The 19,198-nt window shown below is 44.0% G+C and overlaps 1 protein-coding gene across 6 annotated transcripts in view; it reads right to left on the reverse strand.

The window, feature by feature from the left end:
• Positions 1-19,198, reverse strand: part of MACROD2 (mono-ADP ribosylhydrolase 2) — a 1,395,588-nt gene that overhangs the window by 451,185 nt on the left and 925,205 nt on the right. For all 6 annotated transcript variants that reach the window (XM_075925642.1, XM_075925641.1, XM_075925640.1 and 3 more), the window contains one exon: positions 6,251-6,281. In XM_075925642.1, the coding sequence (XP_075781757.1) occupies positions 6,251-6,281 (31 nt within the window). The remainder of the gene's footprint in view (positions 1-6,250; positions 6,282-19,198) is intronic.

The following is a 19,198-nucleotide window of genomic DNA, read 5'->3' on the forward strand; positions in this document are numbered from 1 at the left end:
CCCAGAGTCGTCGTCTTCGCCTTCTGGCATGGTGCCTTACTGGCAAACTGCCTCTGGCCTTCTCACAGCTGTAACTTACTTGAGTTGGAACACTTTCTAAGTTTTTGTTAAACAGTCTAAAAAGAGCTGAAGTGTGGTGAGTGCACTTCAGGAGGAATTCAGACTTTCCCTCCATCAAACACTCCCTCATGACAAGGAATCTGCTGTTAGCCAAAATTCGATCTGAGTCTTACTTTCTTCTTCATACTTTTTTTCTTCTCCTGAGAAGAAACATTCTGAAGTGATACAAATAAGAAAGGCTTTTTTTTCCCTCTTCTTTCTCCCTTACAAAGGAGTGCCTACGGACCCAAGGGGAAGCAAAGCAAAGCAAGCATTTACAGGGACATTGAGTAGAGTTCAGGTCTCAATCCCATAACTGGAACCTCAGAGATGAAGCCTTACAAATTGACCAGAGGCCTGCGGACTTCAAGTTGAAGCTTAACTTTCAGTGTGTGGGGGACTGTGCAGGGCCACGGGGTTTGTCTGCTGGGATCTGACTACAGAATCAGGGCCATTCATTCTTTAAAGAGGAAAAAATACATACGTTCTTCATAGTATACGTGAAACAATGTTCATTATTATGCTCACTTATGCAACTCATTATCCTGAAAGGTCACCTGAAATGAAGGACATTTAAAAAACGAAAGCCTAAAATCATTCCAAAGCAAGACAGTGACTACATATGTCTCTCCCTATGGGGAGAGGCCAAGATAATAAATACCACATGACAGATATGGTATTTATCTGTAGTTAAGCTGTTTAATGCATAGCTGGAGTGCACTCGGATGCGACTGTAATGAACACCTATTCAGAACAGAAAAAAAATCATCACTTGCTTACCTAGACAATGGGACTCGCTAAAGTATGTGAGTTGTGTGGGGGGGAGAGGGAGGAACAACCACCAGCACTTCCATCAGGCATCTCTTTGTGTGTTGTGTGCGCGCCCTGGTCCCCAAATGTATTACATAACACAACATCACTGACAAGTTCATCACTGCACAGCCACTGCTGTCACCCTTCCTTAAATCTGTCAGCATTTCAAAGATCTTACACAGACTTGCCCTTAGCTGCTACCAGATGAAAATGCCCTTTCAAGAGTCATGTCTGTGTTCCAGGGAAAAAAAACGTAGGGATAAACAGATTTGTTGGGTTTTTTTTAAAGTGTCACTTGCACATCTCCTTGAAAATCAGATGGCAAATATTGAAATACAGAGCCACAGTTCAATTAGCTTTTATAGAAAACTATGGAAAAACAGAGTGCCTTTGCAGAAATACACTCTGCTCCTTGTCCACCAATGAAAACAATAAATACATATGGAAACCTCATCTGCCATGCTATATAGTGCTTAACTGTGCCTTAGCTTTCCAGTTGAAAATCAATGACCATCTCAAAAAGCACCATTACCAGGGAAAAGGAACTCAATGTTCTATCTAACTTCCTTTTAGTTGCCTCAGGGAACTATGTCTCTTGTCTGCAGGGCTTATTTTCTATTGACTAAACCAGCTCTCATAAAATGAACTGTAATTGTTTGTGCATTTCATTTGCTAGTAAATTCCATACACATGTATCACATCTGGTGTCTTTTCACAAACTAAGAACAAAAATACATCCATGTTAAGACTCTTTTTCCTTAAGTGTGCATCTTATCCAAAAAGATCAGGAATGAAACAGAATGAAACACAGAATTTTCCCTAGATGAACAGGGATTTAACTGAAGCAAAGATTTATGTGTAGTAATTCCATATCTGGTGATTTCTAAAGTTTCTAAACTACTGCTGTAATCTTCTCATAAGTAACATTAATACAGCTGGAAGAAGAAGAAGAAGAAAAAAAGAACAGTGCAAGAAAGTAATTCCGGTTCCACTTTCTGAAATCTGATTCAAATTAACAACTATCAAAATGAGCAGCCTAGAAGTAGCCTTTCCGATGTTATGCTGGTACATTTTACATTTTTCTTACATTTAAAAAATTATGCAGCCATGCTTTTGTTGATTTTTCCCTTTCCTAATATATGATTAGCCAAACCTAATATTAATTCAGTAAAAGGTCAGCAAATGGATATATCTGACATATGTACAATAACAACTTAGTAATAATTATTTCTCCATGCTGCTTTTAAATATATAGCACACTTTCTGAACCAGCCCCTTTCCACCTTCAAATACCTCTTCAATAGCCATCTCCCACATGTTTAACCGCTAACATCTGGGACTCTCTGGTCCAGCAACATCCGAGGTCTGAAAGGACACGGATATTGCCGGATCAGAGAGCCACGGCTGTCCAGGTTCACAGGCTGGGCTGGTAGGAGAGCTGGCATTGTGGGGAGAACAGCCCTCTCTGGGGATGGCGGCAGGGAGTGCAGCCCTGCCCTGGAGCAGAGCCCCCGTGGCAGTGGAACAAACACTGTGTGGAGCACAGTTGCACCTGGCCAGAGGCAGCAGGGCTGGCAGGAGCTGGCAGCGCAGTCCTGGCCAGATTGGCATAGCGGGGAGTGAAGCCCCGCCTGGGCAGTGAGACTGGTGCCCAGGAGAGCAGCTCAGAAGGGAACCTGGGATTTCTGCCCGGCCCGGGAGCAACACCACAGCCCCATCCAGAGTCAGTACACTGGGGCATGTAGCCCTGGTCGGGGGGGGGGGGGGAAGTACAGCCCCAGTAGGGCTGGGGGCAGCAGGCATGCCATGGGGAACAGGGTAGACCTCCCCTCGTCTGGAAAACTTTGTCGTTTGGAACCACTCAGGTCCCAAGGGTGCCAGACCAGAGAGGTCCCACCTCTACAAAAAACTTAACTAATAGACAGGCTGAGTTAAAATAATACAATTGTATAGGAATAGTCACTCTGTCAATTACTAGCAGTTAACTCCCATGATTAACTAAAAAATAATCCCGGTTAAAAATTCAAGCATAATTAATTGCTGTTAAACAGAATGCCCACTGAAATGTATCAACTATTTTCAAAGATTTTTTACATTTTCAATATTGATTTCAATTACAACATGGAACACAAAGTACACGGTGCTCACTTTATATTATTATTTTTTATTACAAGTACATGCACTCTAAAAATGACAAAAGAAATAGTACTTTTCAGTTCACCTCAGACAAGTACTGAAGTGCAATCTCTTGATTATGAAAGTGCAAATTACAAATGTAGATTTTTTTTTATTACATACCTGCATTCAAAAACAAAACAAGGTAAACCTTGAGAGTGGAGGTGGCAATTTTATGATGGGGGAGGGGCACAACATTTTGGTAATTGGTCAAGGACCTCACTTTTCTGTGGTGGGGGGTGGAAGGTGGGATGGAGGTTGGATGCAAAAAGGCGTTGGGAAGTAGGGTGCTGGAGAGGACGTGGGATCTAAGAGGGAGTTTGGGTGAAGAAGGGGGTGGTGATCTAGGGCAGGGAATTGGGGTGCAGGATCTGGGAGGGGGTATGGGTACAGGAGAAGATTCTGGCCTGGGAGAACGGTGTATGAGGGGGTGCAGAGTCTGGGAGGATGTTGTGACCTGAAGCAGGGGGAATGCAAAGGATTTGGGTGGTAACCTGAGGAGGGAGGATGGTGACCTGGGGCAGGAAGTTGGGGTGCGGGAGGGGATGGAGTGCCAGAGTTAGGCTCTGGCCAGGAGGTGCTTACCTAGATAGTTCCCAGACAGCAGCCCAATGAGACCCTCAGGCATATTCCCTGCATGCCAGCAGCCCCAGACTGCTCAAGAGCTCTGGCTGCTCCATGTGGCTCTCTGTGCCATCTGTGGGGGCTGAGGAGAGGCTTTGCATGCTATCCCCACCCCCAGCCCAATCTCTCAGTTCCCATTGGCTGGTTTCCAGCCAATAGGCACTGAGAGATTGTGCTGGGGACAGAGACAGTACACAAAGCCTCCCCCTCCCCAACATGTGACACAGAGACCACATTGAGCAGTAAGCCACTTTGAATGGCATAGAGCTGCTCCATGTCCAAGGATCCCAGCGGGTCAGGGTGGATTAAAAGATTTGGTGGGCTGGATGCAGCCTACAGGCTGGATCTTGCCCAACCTGGCTTTAAAGCCTACAAGTCCACAGAGTCCTACTTCTTGTTCTACCAATCATTCAGACAATCAAGTTTGTTTAAACTGATGGAGATAATGCTGTCTACTTCTTATTTACAATGTCATCAGAAAGTAAGAACAGACATTCCCAAGACACTTTTGTAGCTGGTGCTGCAAGGTATTTACTGCCAGACATGCTAAACATTAGACTGGCCACTATACCAGGGAAGGTGCTTCTGTGATAATAATGCTTATTAAAAACATAACATGTTAATTAAATTTGTGACTGAATTCCTGGGGGGAGAATGATATGTCTCCTGCTCTGTTTTACCCACATTCTGCCATACATTTGATATTATAGCAGACTTAGATGCTGTTAGTTTTAAGATGTGGAAACTACAGAACCTGAACCTCCGAAAAAAAGAAAATCGCCCTTCTGCTGGAGGCATCTGACTCAAATGATGAAAATGAACATGCACCAGTCCACATTGCTTTGGATTGCTGTCAAGACGAAACCATCATCAGCATGGAAGCACGTCTTCTGGAATGCTGGTTGAAACGTGAAAGGCCATATCAATTTGTAGTGTATCTGACATGTAAATATTGTGCAACAGTGTCATGTGAATGCCTGCTCTCACTTTCAGGTAACATTGTAAACAAGAAGCAGGCAGCATTATCTCCTGAAAATTGTAACCAAACTTGTTTGTCTGAGTCATTGGCTGAACAAGAAGTAGGACTCAGTGAACTTAAATATGTAAATGCAACTTTCATAATAAAGAGATTGCACTACAGCACTTGTATGAAGTGAACTGAAAAACAGGTTTTTTTACAGTGCACATTTATAATCTAAAATAAAGTGAACACTGTACATGTTGTATTCTGTGCAGTAAGTGAAATCAATATATTTGAAAGTACAGAAAACATCCAAAATACTTTAAATAAATGGTGTTCCATTACTGTTTAACAGTGTAATTAATCACAATTATTTTAATTGCTTGACAGCAAATACTTATACAGGCAGTCCCCGGGTAACGTACAAGATAGGGACTGCAGGTTTGTTCTTAAGTTGAATCTGTATGTAAGTCGGAACTGGCGTCCAGATTCAGCCGCTGCTGAAACTGACCAGCGGCTAACTACAGGAAGCCCGAGGCAGAGTTGCTCTGCCCCGGGCTTCCTGGAATCAGCCTCTGATCAGTTTCAACAGGCTGAATCTGGACGCCAGTTCCGACTTACATACAGATTCAACTTTAGAACCCCAGGTATCCCCAAGTCAGCTGCTGCTGAAACTGATCAGCGGCTGATTCCAGGAAGCCCGGGGCAGAGCAACTCTGCCTCGGGCTTCCTGTAGTCAGCGCTGGTCAGTTTCAGCAGTGGCTGACTTGGGGACGCCTGGGGCAGAGCAGCTGGGGTGCTGCTGGGTTGCTCCAGAGCAAAGCCTCAGAGGCGCGGGACCCCTCCACCTCCCCGGCTTTGCTCCAGGTGTCCCTGGTCTGCTGGAGACGGTCCCCAGCAGACCAGGGGCACCCGGAGCAGCTTTTCTCGCCCCGGAGGTCGAGGTGGTGGGACCGCTGCGCTCTGGGCGGTCCCGCTGCCTGCGAGTTCCGGGGTGAGAAAGCCCTGTTCGTAAGTGCGGATCCAACATAAGTCGGATCCGTGTAACTCGGGGACTGCCTGTATATATTAATTAAAGCAATCTTTTTATACTATCTCTCTCCCCTTCACAAATCACCATTTGGGGAACAAACAAACTAAAAAAACCAACAAAAACAAAATACTATTGAACTAACAAGCTCTGCCCATCACCTTGGCCACTTTGCCTACAGGGTGTACAATGTTCCCAAATAATCAGGGGTTTTTTTTGTCTCCATAGAACCCTATCCTAAAAGCTTTTTCCTGGAACCTTTGCGCCATTGGAGACATATGAGTGTAAAGTTAATAACTTTCAGAAGTGTTAGCAAGATCAGGGCCTCAGCCTCTCAACTCCTTGGGGCACAGACTGTATTTTACTAGCATAACAAGATCTTAGTCAGATTGGATGTTGATGTATAATCAGAATAAAAAATACCAATTCATCCACTAGCCAAAATGAGATATAAGGTACAAAAGCATCTATTTAAACAAAACCAACCATTTGCTATGAAAGAAAAACAAGCCTATTTAAATAGGTACTTAATAACAAGTCTTACTTACCATAAATTCCCGTTGAAATACAGGGGAATGCCTGTAAAAAGAACAACAAAAAGTGAGGAGTTCGGTTTTGAACTTATTAAAACCAGTACTGTTTTTAAAATGCCTATTTCTCACCACTGAGAGATGCAATGTTCACATAGGCAATATTCACCTTAGAGACTTTTATATAATTAATTTGTGGGCAAAACCCACTTCCACAGATGAGCTTGAGTAGAGCAAGGTAGAACAAGACTAGGATAAAAGAAATTCGTTTTCGTTTAATACACACAGTAGAGATAAAAATATTCAGTCCATGGATGCCCTTAGAAAACTTTCCCTGGCCAATGAAGGCCTAAGAAAATCCATTTCCAGCCCTTGTGATTGTGAACATGCTAAATATGAACTAATTATGTGCTGTCTTCTTGACTCAGCAGAGACACACCTACAGTTTTCTGATACCCAGAGTCGCACATAGGGATGCCCACTTTCTAACAGCACAAAATCTTACCCCGCCCCTTCTTTGAGGCCATGCTTTGTCCCAACCCTGAGACCCTGCTCCTCACTACATTTTGCCTCTGTTGGTGGCTCACTTTCCCCACCCTCATTCACTGGGCTCAGACAGGGGGGTTGGAGTGTGAGAGGGGTTTGGCCTCTGGCTGGGGTGCAGGCTCTGGGGTGGGGTTGGGGTTTTGGGTATTGGAGGGAGCCAGGACTGGGGTAAAAGGTTTGGGCAGCTCCTGGTCAAAGGGCAGCAAGGCTACAGCAGGCTCGCTCCCTGTCCTGGTTCTGGAAGCAGCTAAAAGATCCAGTGCATAGGTGGGGGTTGGGCATTTAAGAGGCTCTGGGCTTTGCTCCTGCTCACAGGCACTGCCTCTTCCCCCGGTCCACTAGGCCTGATCCCAGCCAATGGAAGCACAGAACTGATGCTCGGGGCAGGGGCAGCATGTGCAGCCCCTCTACTCAGGAGCTGGACCTGTGGGCCACTTCCAGGGGATAGAGCTGTGCCTGGAAAAGGAGTGAATCTTCCTTAGCCTTGCAGCAAAACTGACCAGACTTAACAGCCTGGCCGGCCATGCTGGCAGGGCCCAGGGTGGGACCAGGTATTCTGATGGAAAACTGGACACTGGTCACCCAGTGAAGGGGGAGGAGCGAAGCAGGAAGTTGGAGGCAATGAAACACAATACAGACCTATTAGCTAGAAGAAGCGTTCTCACACACTGTGACCCTATTCTGACAACGAAGTTACTTTGTGACCCTGGGGGAGGGAGAATCATAGCCTGAGCCCTGTTGCCCTGTGTGAGGGGCATGGGGGCTGCAGGCCAAGCCTCATTTCCTCAGGTAGGAGTGGCACTGTGGCTTCAGCCCTGGTCTCATCCAGTCTAATGATGGCCACGGTGACCCCATTAAAATGCAGTCCCGACCGTGGTTTGGGGTCCCAAACCACCATTTCAGAACTGCTGAGCTGGAAGACATTACAAAAGATGGCGCTCTTAAGCAGTGTCAAGGGACAGTGGAGAGAGACAAGACAAAACACACCCTCTTTCCCAGAAGCTGCCCGTGGTTAGTCATTTTAATCCTCTGCTTGTAGGTTGCTGAGGCTTTGTCCACACTGAAAAGTTTAAATTGCAGCAGCTGCAGCGCTTTAAACTGCAAGTGTGGCCATGGCAGGAGTGCTGGGAGATGTCTCCTAGCACTCCATGTAAACCACCTTTGTGAGGGAAGTGGCTAACAGTACTGCTTCAAGCGCAGTAGACTGATTCAGACTCGTGCTTTACAGAGATGTGATTTGCTGCATTCAGGGGGTGGGAGGATGTTTTTTCACACACCCCTGAGCCAGAAAGCAACAGTGCCATGAAGTGCCAACAAAGACTTGGCCACATACAAGTCATAACAGAAAAAAATCACATATATTTACCAGGCTACAAACAGCCATTGTAAAATTTACACCATCAGCAGAGAAATTCAAGGTAAAAAGGAATGTTAGCAAATTTTACCAGTCATTGAAAATTAAACCCTAGGATTGTCGTTCACTTCGAAAACAAGGACCTGTAATTAACAGCTAGGTAGAGGGCTCCTTTTTGTAAGTTTTGGATAGGGTGGCAACACAAGCACTGGAGGGGGAAAAAAAGCAAAAGAAATCTGGAACTGTTTAGAGCTAAATACCACGGTTCTCTGAAAACTCAGAGTTAAAATATTTAATAAATTATGACTGTTTCATGATTACAGGAAGCGGGCAGCTGTCAGTGATCTACATCAGTCACCCCATTTTCTCTTATTGCAGTATGTTATCAGAATAGCTGGGAACTTGTCCAACATTTTGAAATCACTTCTGGCTTGTGCGCCATACTCAATACACATCCATTGCTGCTGCCATTTAAGATTTTTTTTCCTAGGGACAGGTTTCCAAATAAAGCAGAGGCCTGAGAACTTCCAGCTGCTAGAGAATTCTGTGCACAGGGCAGGGAATTGAGAGACTTTATATTATAAACATTAAAGCCTTAATAAAGATACGGGTTTTTATGGACTTGTTCTCAGGCCACACACACGAAATCAAACTCTACTATACTCCTTGTCTCATCAATTGCTCTGTGATTTGCAGGTAATAATGTTTCATTACACAAGAAGGGGAGAAAACCACCCACACAGCAGCCGAGAAAGAGGAGATGAAGGGCTATACCAGCGACAGAGCAAAAATACGTAGAAATCAACAGGACTACCTGCAGAGAGAGAGGTACCTGTCAGCCCAGTCACCCCAGCAAAATTTATATTCATCCTGGTTGAGAGGTGAAGCAGTCCCAGCCCATTGGCCAGGTCGCCATGTCCACATTGCCTCTCCTGTGCACTCTTCTAGCACCCAAACTCCTCTTCTAGCACCCAAACAGTCTCCCTGCTCTCCAATCTGCTGCTCCAGGCCAGGCATTGCAAAGAAAGTCCAATTTCACCCTTAGCTCTGGGATGGCCCATGCATGGCTGATGTGTGGGGATAGTGCCTTTACAGTCCTGTCACATGTAGGAGTTCTCAGGGGATGGAACATGCTGAGTTGCTCTGTGGGAATGGTGCATGCATAATTTGGTCAGCCCAAGATGCAGTGACAGCCACAAGCTTGCTCTGTGGGGACAGAATCTTCAGAGATTTCAGTTCCTAAAAAATCAAAGATGTCTCTGAGCTTATGAGAACTGTGGTTTTTCTTTTAAGGCTTACAAATTGGCCAAAGGTAAGTGGATTTTCACAAAGAAAGCAAAAAAGCACGTCCCTTTCAAAAAGCAAAATACAGGACTATGTAGCACTTTAAAGACTAACAAGATGGTTTATTAGATGATGAGCTTTTGTGGGCCAGACCCACTTCCTCAGATCAAATAGTGGAAGAAAATAGTCACAACCATATATACCAAAGGATACAATTTAACATCTAATAAACCATCTTGTTAGTCTTTAAAGTGCTACACAGTCCTGTATTTTGCTTCAGCTACACCAGACTAACACGGCTACATTTCTATTACCTTTCAAAAAGGTCACCTCTCTTCCAAATTTTGAGTCCTGGCTCTAAGGAAGAGGTGATACAATATTTTTTCCCCAAGTATTGGCTAATCTATTTTGGCTGAAATTTTCCAAAAATATTTAACTTGAGGCAGCATTCCATAAGGAAAACTTCAAGCCAAATCGTCAACATTTGTCAAACCAGGATCTTATGCAGGAAGTGTCAAAGTGGTCCAAGTGATGAATGGATGTATTGGAAATGGGATGCCATTACAATGAAAAACAAGTGCAAGTGAGAGAATATTCAGGTCCCTAGTCCATATTTAGTCCCAGCAGAAGTACAAATTCAGACTGAATTAATGTCAATTATGCAGAGATCCCATGGGTAATGGTACATTCTTAACATAGGCCCTCATGTTTTCACCTAAACATACCAAATTAATACCAGTATTAACATGGATCAAGTTCAAATTACTTACTATATATTTGAGAGCATTTGTCTGCACATCTCCCCGTGAATCTTTGTATGTCGGTCTGTCTAATTGTTCAAGAACTCCTTTTAAATGGTGTCACAGGCTGTGGGCAAGTCACCGTGCCCTCCACCCCCTTCCACAGCCAGATGTGACCCTCAGCCATCAAGTAGAACAGAAGGTTTGTTCATGGACAGGGACACACCGTAGCATAGACTTGTTGTTAACACAGGAACCAGAAGCAGTCAGCACAATCCCACTTGGGAAGAGGGGGGCCCAGACCAGCGTGCTCAGCCTCCTTCCTGCATTCTGAGCCAGCAGAGAGGACTCACCCACTCAACAACCGATCCCCACCCTGCAGGCAGCCCCACACCCCTCTTTTGTTCTGATTCCTGGGCAAGGTGTGAGCTGGTTGCTCCCCCCACCTAGGTTCAGGTTACAAGACAGCCTGAGCTATTGTTGTGCCTTTACGGTACACATGCTAAGATGGGTCAGCCTCCCCTCAGTGAGAGTCACACCTAACATTTCCATTGTCAGCCGGGTACCAGTGCAGTGCCCAGGGAAACTGAGGCACACACACGGGGTTAGAACAGAACAGTACAGGACAGTAGGAATCACATACAGCATAACAAAGAAAACAGAGTGAATACAATCCCCACTAGGTCACAACTGGTAAGAGACAGGACCACCAATTCAGCTTCTCATTTTGAAATAGCGTGTCCACACTGATTGGACACTGAATTGCATTTAAGGCCAGCAGGAACTGGTTCCGGCAGGACATCAGGTCAGAAGTTACCTTGTGGCCAGGGCGGCCAGCAGGGCACCCTGGGAAGGGCTGGAGACCCCCTATTTCGAAATAAGCATCTACACAGCGCTTATTTTGAAATAGGAATTTCAAAATTGGCGCTATTCCTCATGGAATGAGGTTTACCACTTTCGAAATAAGCCCTCCGCTATTTTGAATTAATTTCGAAATAGCAGTTGGCTTGTGTAGATGTTAGGAAAGTTATTTTGAAATAACGGCGGTTATTTCGAAATAACCTTGCTGTGTAGACATACCCATACAGAACAGAAACAGAATCACCAGGCAAATCAAAGGGCTGGCTGAGGGTAACCCCCCTATTCCAGGACTGCCCTATCCCTAAGCCTCCCATCCCACTAGGCAGGACAGAGGGGGCTAAGGCTCCCCCTCTCTCCTGATTCGTACAAGACCATTGCTGGCAGTTCCTCACTCTGGCCGGGGAAGTGCAGGAGGCAGACAAACCTGGACCTGCTCCGGCTAGAAGACACATACCTTTCCCCCAGCTGCGCCCGCTGAAGCTGCAGCAGCCATGGAAAGGCGCTTCTCACCTGGCTCCAAGCTGCTGTACTGACAGAGGGTTGGGGTAATCCTCTGTCCCCGGGGCAGGCTGCACACTGAACTCTTCATGCTGGCCCCAACATTTTATTTTCAAAAACCTCAAAATGAATTGAGGTAAGTACCTGAGCAATGCTGGGTAAATCTTCTCATTAAAATTTTTTAAAAAAGCAAATGTACAGACTAGATACAAAGTGCAGTGTTCAAATATATTTGTCCTGATCCTTCCCAGTCTCAAATCTCTGAAAACATCAAGCACTGAGTTATAGTGGAACGCCTTATGCATCAGGTACTAGCGATTTTAATCAGCAACTCTTTCTACTTTCAAAACCACAATTTTCAAGAATATGGTCATAGCGAAGGAGAAAACTGCTGTTGTAAAAAATCCTCCAGTATTTCTGATGACTTTTAAAGGAGAAAACCTGAAGTTCCCAAGTTAACCATGCTAAGCTTCAAAAGAGCTATAGGCTACAACCAAGCTGCTACAAACCTGTGTAAGTCCCATTATACAGCTTCACTGACTTCAGTGGAGGCATGCCAATTTACATCAGCTGATAAGCATGTGTGTGTGATATTCATATAATAAAACACACACACACACACACACACACACACAAAGCTAACCAGAGGAAATTTAAAAAAACCCAGTAATAGGACTATTTATTTGATAAGCAATTTCATAGATTAGTGGACAGATAATGATTAGACAATATTCTTACACATTTCTCATAAAATCTCTGTTACCAAGTGTTTAATGTTCACAGCTATGCAGAACCATATCTTTAAAAAGCAATGGGATGGCCATTCAATGCAGCTGTACTATTCAATGTTTTTGTTTTCTACGGGGAAAAAAACCGTCATTGCTCCTGCAGCAAACACAGAAAGATGTGCTGGGCTATCAAAATAGTATGCTATTTCCTGATAACGCTAATACAAATAGAAGTAGTTAGCTATCAAGTATATTCTGATGAATGCTGGGGTAGGTAACCAAACATTCATTATGATAGTCCATATGTAAATTCAGTTTCAAATAACTATGCATACTTAGGCCAGGAGAGAAAAATAAAGAAAATTTCCCCACATGTTAATATAATTTGTAAAATGCACCCGGGTGTGAAAGGCCTGATACCATCACCTACATCCCTGTGTGGCTACGAGGGAAAGGGCATGGGCCAAAGAGCTAGGAAAGCACCGTGTTACCTTTTCCAGTAGGTGGTCTTTGCATGCTGCAGTGGGTGGTCTCTGTGTTAAATCCAAACCAGATGAGGCCATAATGATTAGGTCTGGGGCAGGTTAGGTTTGGGATCACAGGATCCACATTCCTGGAGATCCACCAGCCTGTAACTTATACTTATCCACCAGGTGATTTGTTAATGCCTGTAACACAGTAATTTGGTAGTAATCTGGAAGAATATCAAATCTAATCAGCTATACTCTAAGAACTGGATTGTATTCTTGTTCAGAAATAGCAGTGAATTGGTGTAGAAGGCAGAACTTAGATTTCTCCTATATAGCACTCCTTTATTTGCACTAAAACAAAGCTAATTGACACAAGTGTCTCCTATATTATGTGGCACAGCTCTGGCCATACCCCAAGGTCTCTCTCTTCTAAGCAGATATTTTATGCCTCAGAGGCTTGCTGGGTCCCTCCACACAATCTCTTGTCCTTTTACTAGAGGCAAGGGTCACCATTTACTGAGCCACCCCCATCATAGGCAAGTCTCAGGTTTAGGGTGAAGGCCTTCTCCTAGTCTCCGCCCCTCTGCAGTGGTGTGGAAGGGTTGGGTGGAACCCAGGCCCACCCACTACTTCGAGTTTCAGACCAGAGACCCTAAGGTGATGGCAACTGTCAGCGTTTCCTTCATTCCCAGCCTTACAGCCTTCCCTCGGGCTACTTCCCCAAATGTTCCCCCCAGTACATTCTCCCTACTACTGGAAAAAGTCACTCCTACATTAGGGATGTAAGTGAGTAGTCGTCTATCCTATAAGCATATAGTGACTTGACTAGTCACTTCCCCACCTGTTGCTGCCTCTATTAGAGAGAGGCAGCAGGGGAGGGTGAGCAGAAGCCCGTGCTGGGGGGAGCCAGCTTAAATGTAGAGCGGCTCTTGAGGTGTGCTATTGGAGAGCTGAGGTCTGCAAGGAGGGAAGGGTGCTGTGCAGGATAAGGATGATAAATTTAGATGAATCAACTAATTGAATAGTTGATAGAATTTCCATCGACTTCTCAGTTAGTTGATAAGGGTCCCTCTGCCTTTGAAATGTCTCTTGTTACATTTCAAAAGCAGAAGCATCGTGGGGAGCACAGGGCCAGCGGGTGACTGCTTGAGTTCCCCACTGGCCCCATGATCCCTGCTCACTTTGCTTTTGAAATGTACAAGAACCTCGTGGGGCTCTTGTACATTTCAAAGGCAGAGGCACCCTTGTTGACTAATCAAGTAGTCGATGGAAATTCCATCGACTATTCGATTAGTTGATTAATCTAAATTTAACATTATCATGCACAGCGCTCTTCTCTCCTTGCAGACCTCGGATCTCCAATAGCACACCTCTGACTCTCAGCCCTTGGTTTTTCTCCTTCCCCGGCCTTTCCTGAGGGGAAGCCTTTTAAACTAGCCCCAGCGGACCTTAAAGGGCTGCAGGTTCCCTGATTAACCTGCTGCTTCAGGCAAGTTATAATTGGCTCCAAGTGCCTGCCTGCCTTGATTATGTGACCAGTTTACTCAGAGAACAGAAAACTATTTATCCAGTTTCCTGTACATCTGCCCTCCACCGAACTATTATAGTCAGTTGCCCTAGTTCTGTCACAATCGAAACTGAAAATACTGTTTCATATTTCTCTGTTAAGACTGTGAAACAATCCTGGGTTTGGATCATCATCAGAGTTTGGACTCAGAACCTCCATTACAGAAGCACCGTAAAGCTGAGGAAATAACTCCATGAACCAGGAGGATTTTATTCAGCAACTAGAGGGAGACCCAAAATATGCTGTGCCAAGTGTGGACTATGAATGCAGGATTATATTGTATTTTTCTCCCAATTGTACATGTGAAGACCTGCACCTCTGAATCAGACCACATTCTTGCCTTCTCTTGTTACACTTTTATTTTGTGATGACATATTTGCGCCTCCCACCCCTGGTCCCACCTTGGTCACAGCTCAGAAGAAACAAAATCAGTCCCCAGGTCTCAGATATCTGCTCTCATGCTTCCTCTGGATCTCTAGCCAACATGAGTCAATATCGAGGGGAAAGGAAAGGAGCCATTCTTTATTTAGTCATACAGGAAGACATAATTCATGGCTAATGCTTGCTTTATATTTAACAAGGGAATTAATTAGAGCATAATGATTAAGAACGGAGATGTCTAATGGAAAGATGATGTTTCTCTCTCAAAAAAAAACTTTATATACTTAAAGAGAAATAGAATTATCGTTGATAATTCCTACTTGCCACAATTGCAACTAACAGCCTGAAAAATACATAGTTTCATAGTTTGTACCCCATCAATCACAATCAGTCAGTCTATTAAGGGAACAAGAAATAGCATGGAAATACTACTCATGGTTATAGAGCTCAGGCAAAGGTGGCTGCATACCTTGCAGTACTGAGGGAAAAAAAAAGGAGAGAATGATGATAACACATTCTAATGGAGGGCTCTAAAACTGGTGCTTTTTCAGTTTCAAAATTAAAGATATAATAATTCCAAATGATACCTCTCCAGGGGAGGGAGCACCACTTATTAGGAAGAGACAGATGTTAGCATTGGGGAACTGAATCATTAGAAACACTGACAGCCTGTGATGATCAGAACCACATAGTGACTTAACTACCTGAGGCAAAGCTTGTGGATCTCTGAAGACATCCAGGGTATGTCTAGACTACATGCCTCTGCCGACAGAGGCATCTAAATTAGACATACTGACATAGTCAATGAAGTAGGGATTTAAATACCCCCTGATTCGTTAAAATAAAAATGGCCGCCGCGTTGTGCCGCCTCAGCTGATTGTCGGCACAACACGGCAGTGAAGACACGGATCGGTCGACAGGGAAAGCCATTGTTGACCGATCCTGTAAACCTCATTTCATGAGGCATAAGGGATCGGTCGACCGTGGCTTTCCATGTTGACCGATCCACATCTTGACTGCTGCGTTGTGCCGATCATCAGCTGAGCTGGCACAGCACGGTGGCCATTTTTCTTTTAATGAAGCGGGGATATTTAAATCCACGCTTCATTGACTATATTGGTATGTCTAATTTACATGCCTCTGTCGGCAGAGGCATGTAGTCTAGATATACCCTCAGATAGACTTATGCATAGTGCGGGGAGGAGCTGGTGATCATGGTACATGTAGGTACCATTGACATGGGTGAAGGTAGGAGAGAAGTCCTGGAGGCCCAATTTAGGCCCTTAGGTAAGAGATTGAAATCCAGAACGTCAATAGTAGCATTCTCTGAAATGCTTCCAATTCCACACTCAAGGCCAGGTAGACAGGCAGAACTGCAGGGTCTCAATGCGTGGGTGAGATGATGGTGTAAGAAGGAGGGGTTTAGATTTGTTAGGAACTGGGGAAACTTTTGGGAAAGGATGGGCTCCACCTAAACCAAAATGGAACCAGATTGCTGGCACTTAAAATTAAAAAGGTCACATAAAGCATTTTTTAAATTAAGGTCTAGGGGAAAGCTGACAGGTGCAAAGGATCACTTGGATTAGACAGAGCTATCCCTTAGGAGAGGGTTTATTAAGAGAGATTCTCTATGTCATAGTAAAGAGGAGAGGATGGAAGATTATAAGATATGGGTAAGATCTGATGAGAAACAGTCAAATGAAAAAAGAGTCCCATTCAATCACATCATGACAGCTAAATAGTAGCAAGTTTTTAAAGTGCTTATATACAAATGTAGATGTCTAAATAATAAGGTGAGTGAACTAAAGTGCCTCATACTGAATGAGGATATTGATATAATAGGCATCACAGAACTTGGTGGAATGAGGATAAACAATGGGACACAGTATACCAGAGTACAAAATATATTAGAACAGGTGCTGCAGGTGGGCGAGTGGCACTGTGTGTGAAAGAAAGAATAGACTCAAATGAAGTACAATCTTAAGTGAACCAAACTGTTCTATAGAATCTCTATGGATTGTAATTCCATGCTCTGGGTATAGCGTTCTTAGATTTTCAGAAAGCCTTTGACAAAGTCCCTCACCAAAGGCTCTTAAGCAAAATGTGCTGTCATGGGTTAAAAGGGAAGGTCCTCTCGTGGATTCATAACTGGTTACAAGATAGGAAATAAAGGGTAGGAATTAAAGTTTTTAGAATGGAGAGAGGTAACTAGTGGTGTCCCACAGGGACCAATTCTGTTCCATATTCATGAATGATATGGAGAAGGGGTTAACAGCGAGGTGAGAAAATTTACAGACGATACAAACCTGCACAAGATAGTAAAACCAAAGCAGACTGTGAAGAGCTTCAAAAGGACCCCACCAAATTAGGTGACCGGGCAACAAAATGGCAGATGAATTTTAATATCGATAAATACAAAGTAATGCATGTTGGAAAACAATCCTTACTATACACACAAAATGGTGGGAACTAAATTAGCTCTTACCTGATGCTTTAATTCAGGGCCCTTTTAAGTTCATGACCAACCAGCAAGGAACTTTCCCCTGGTCCCTACTAGCACTGAGCTGTTGCTATGCTGCAGTTCCCTTTAGCCAGCCAAGACCACCATCTGCACTCCTCCCACAAGGAACTGCCTGTCTCAGGCTCAGCAGCTCCTTTATATGGAACCTTGTGGGCCCCGGTTGATGGCTCCCGCCAGCACCTTAGATGGTCTGCTTTTTTTGGGAGGAGTGTGGCAGGACCCTGAGGCCTCTAGCAGGGGGTCTCTGGGCCTAGATCAGCTCATCACATACCCAGTAGGGGCTTCCACCAGCTGCTACCAGGTCCTCTTTGCCCCAAGCCTCCTAGTCAAGCACTGTACAAGAAATACAAAAGGAACATCAGGAGTGATTATTTGAAACTAACATATATAACAGAAGCCATGAATCTGGGGTGCCACAGACATGGAGTTCTGCCAGCAACTCTGTAACCTAGCTTGACATTCCTGAGCAAATTTAGCACCCGCATGAAGAACAGCTGGCTGAAATGAAAGCCCAGCAAGATGGATCTAATTTACAGTCTAGCTGCTGATTACTGAGGCATTAATTGGACTAGGTCACAGAGTGTATGTCTACACTACTATTAAAAGCCCACAGCTGGCCCATGCCAGGTGATTCAGGTTCACACTGCTCGGCCTATGAGGCTGGTTAACTGTAATGTGGATGTTCATATGAGGCTGAGGCAGAGGATCTAGGATCTTACAAAGGGAGAAGGTCCCAGAGCAGGAATGTTTACACCGCAACTGAACAGCCCCTTAGCCCAACCACTATGAGCCCAAGTCAATAGGCATGGGCCAACTGCTCTCATTGCAGCGTAGGGGATATCCAGTTATCTCCCCAGGTCCAAAATTCAGCATTGCATCTGTATTCACTAAGGGCATTAGAGATGACTGTGCATGGGGAGGAATCCTACAAATTCCAGGTGACTGGATTTTCTTTACAGCTATACCCTGTGAGACAGATTAGAGATTTTCATTTATTTAAGGTGATGTTACAGCCATTCATCACATTCCTTCATTTCCATTCACAAAATACACCTCTGCTCTTACATTGTCGAGCAGCCTCTGTATGATATTTTTTTTAAATTACTTTGTAGCCACAACGCAGTCATTATCTTGCTTTCTGTTTCTATCATGCAGCTGCAGACAGCTGTGAATGGAGCTACAGGCTGTACACAACTCCTACTAGTTATTTTTGAATACCAGTCTTCGTGTTCTCTCTAGCCATTCCTTAGATGAACTTTGCGGTCTCAGCTCACTCCCTCATAAAAAAAATAGCATAAAACCAGCAGATGTAATTTTGTTAAAATATTACACAGCTTTTATTCACTACTCAGGAGAGACCCATGTCTGAGACAACATTTTGACTTCATATCCTCTTGCTCCTAGGGAAGCAATTTAGCCTTTATGCCAGGTTGAAATTATTGGCAGTGCAGTAATGGGAAATTCAAAGTGTGGATGTCTATGCAGTACAATATTTGGATTATGGACAAAAGATTTTATTCTCCAGAACTCTCTTTTCTGGGCATAATAATATCTTTGATTTCAGTACAAATGCAATTTCAAAGAAGGAAAATTTAATTTCTATCATCATAATTAAATGTTTTGCATCTTAATTAAAGATGCTATAAATACAAGTCATCAACTATCATTTAACAGTGCTGCTCCTAAGACAGATCATTTGCTTTATTTATTTTGGAGCTGGTGAAAAATGCTAGATTGAAAACACTGTAAATTGGAAAATTCTGTTCCCAGAAGAGGTACAGCATAAACAAAGGCAATGCACACTTCCTCTTACCACTTTTCCAGTATGTTTCTGCTCTCATCTGGAGAGAGTAGGCCCACTGGAATGTATGGAATGAATTCAACAACTTACAATAGGGATTCAATTAGTTGAATAACTTTAGTAGATGACCATGATAGATCTCTCTCTACCACCATTTAGTCTATTGCTTCTTTTGCTGAGACTGCAGTTAGTGATCAATTGGGACCAAATGTCAC

This window comes from Pelodiscus sinensis, chromosome 3 (assembly GCF_049634645.1).
Source record: "Pelodiscus sinensis isolate JC-2024 chromosome 3, ASM4963464v1, whole genome shotgun sequence".
Classification (NCBI taxonomy): domain Eukaryota; kingdom Metazoa; phylum Chordata; order Testudines; family Trionychidae; genus Pelodiscus; species Pelodiscus sinensis.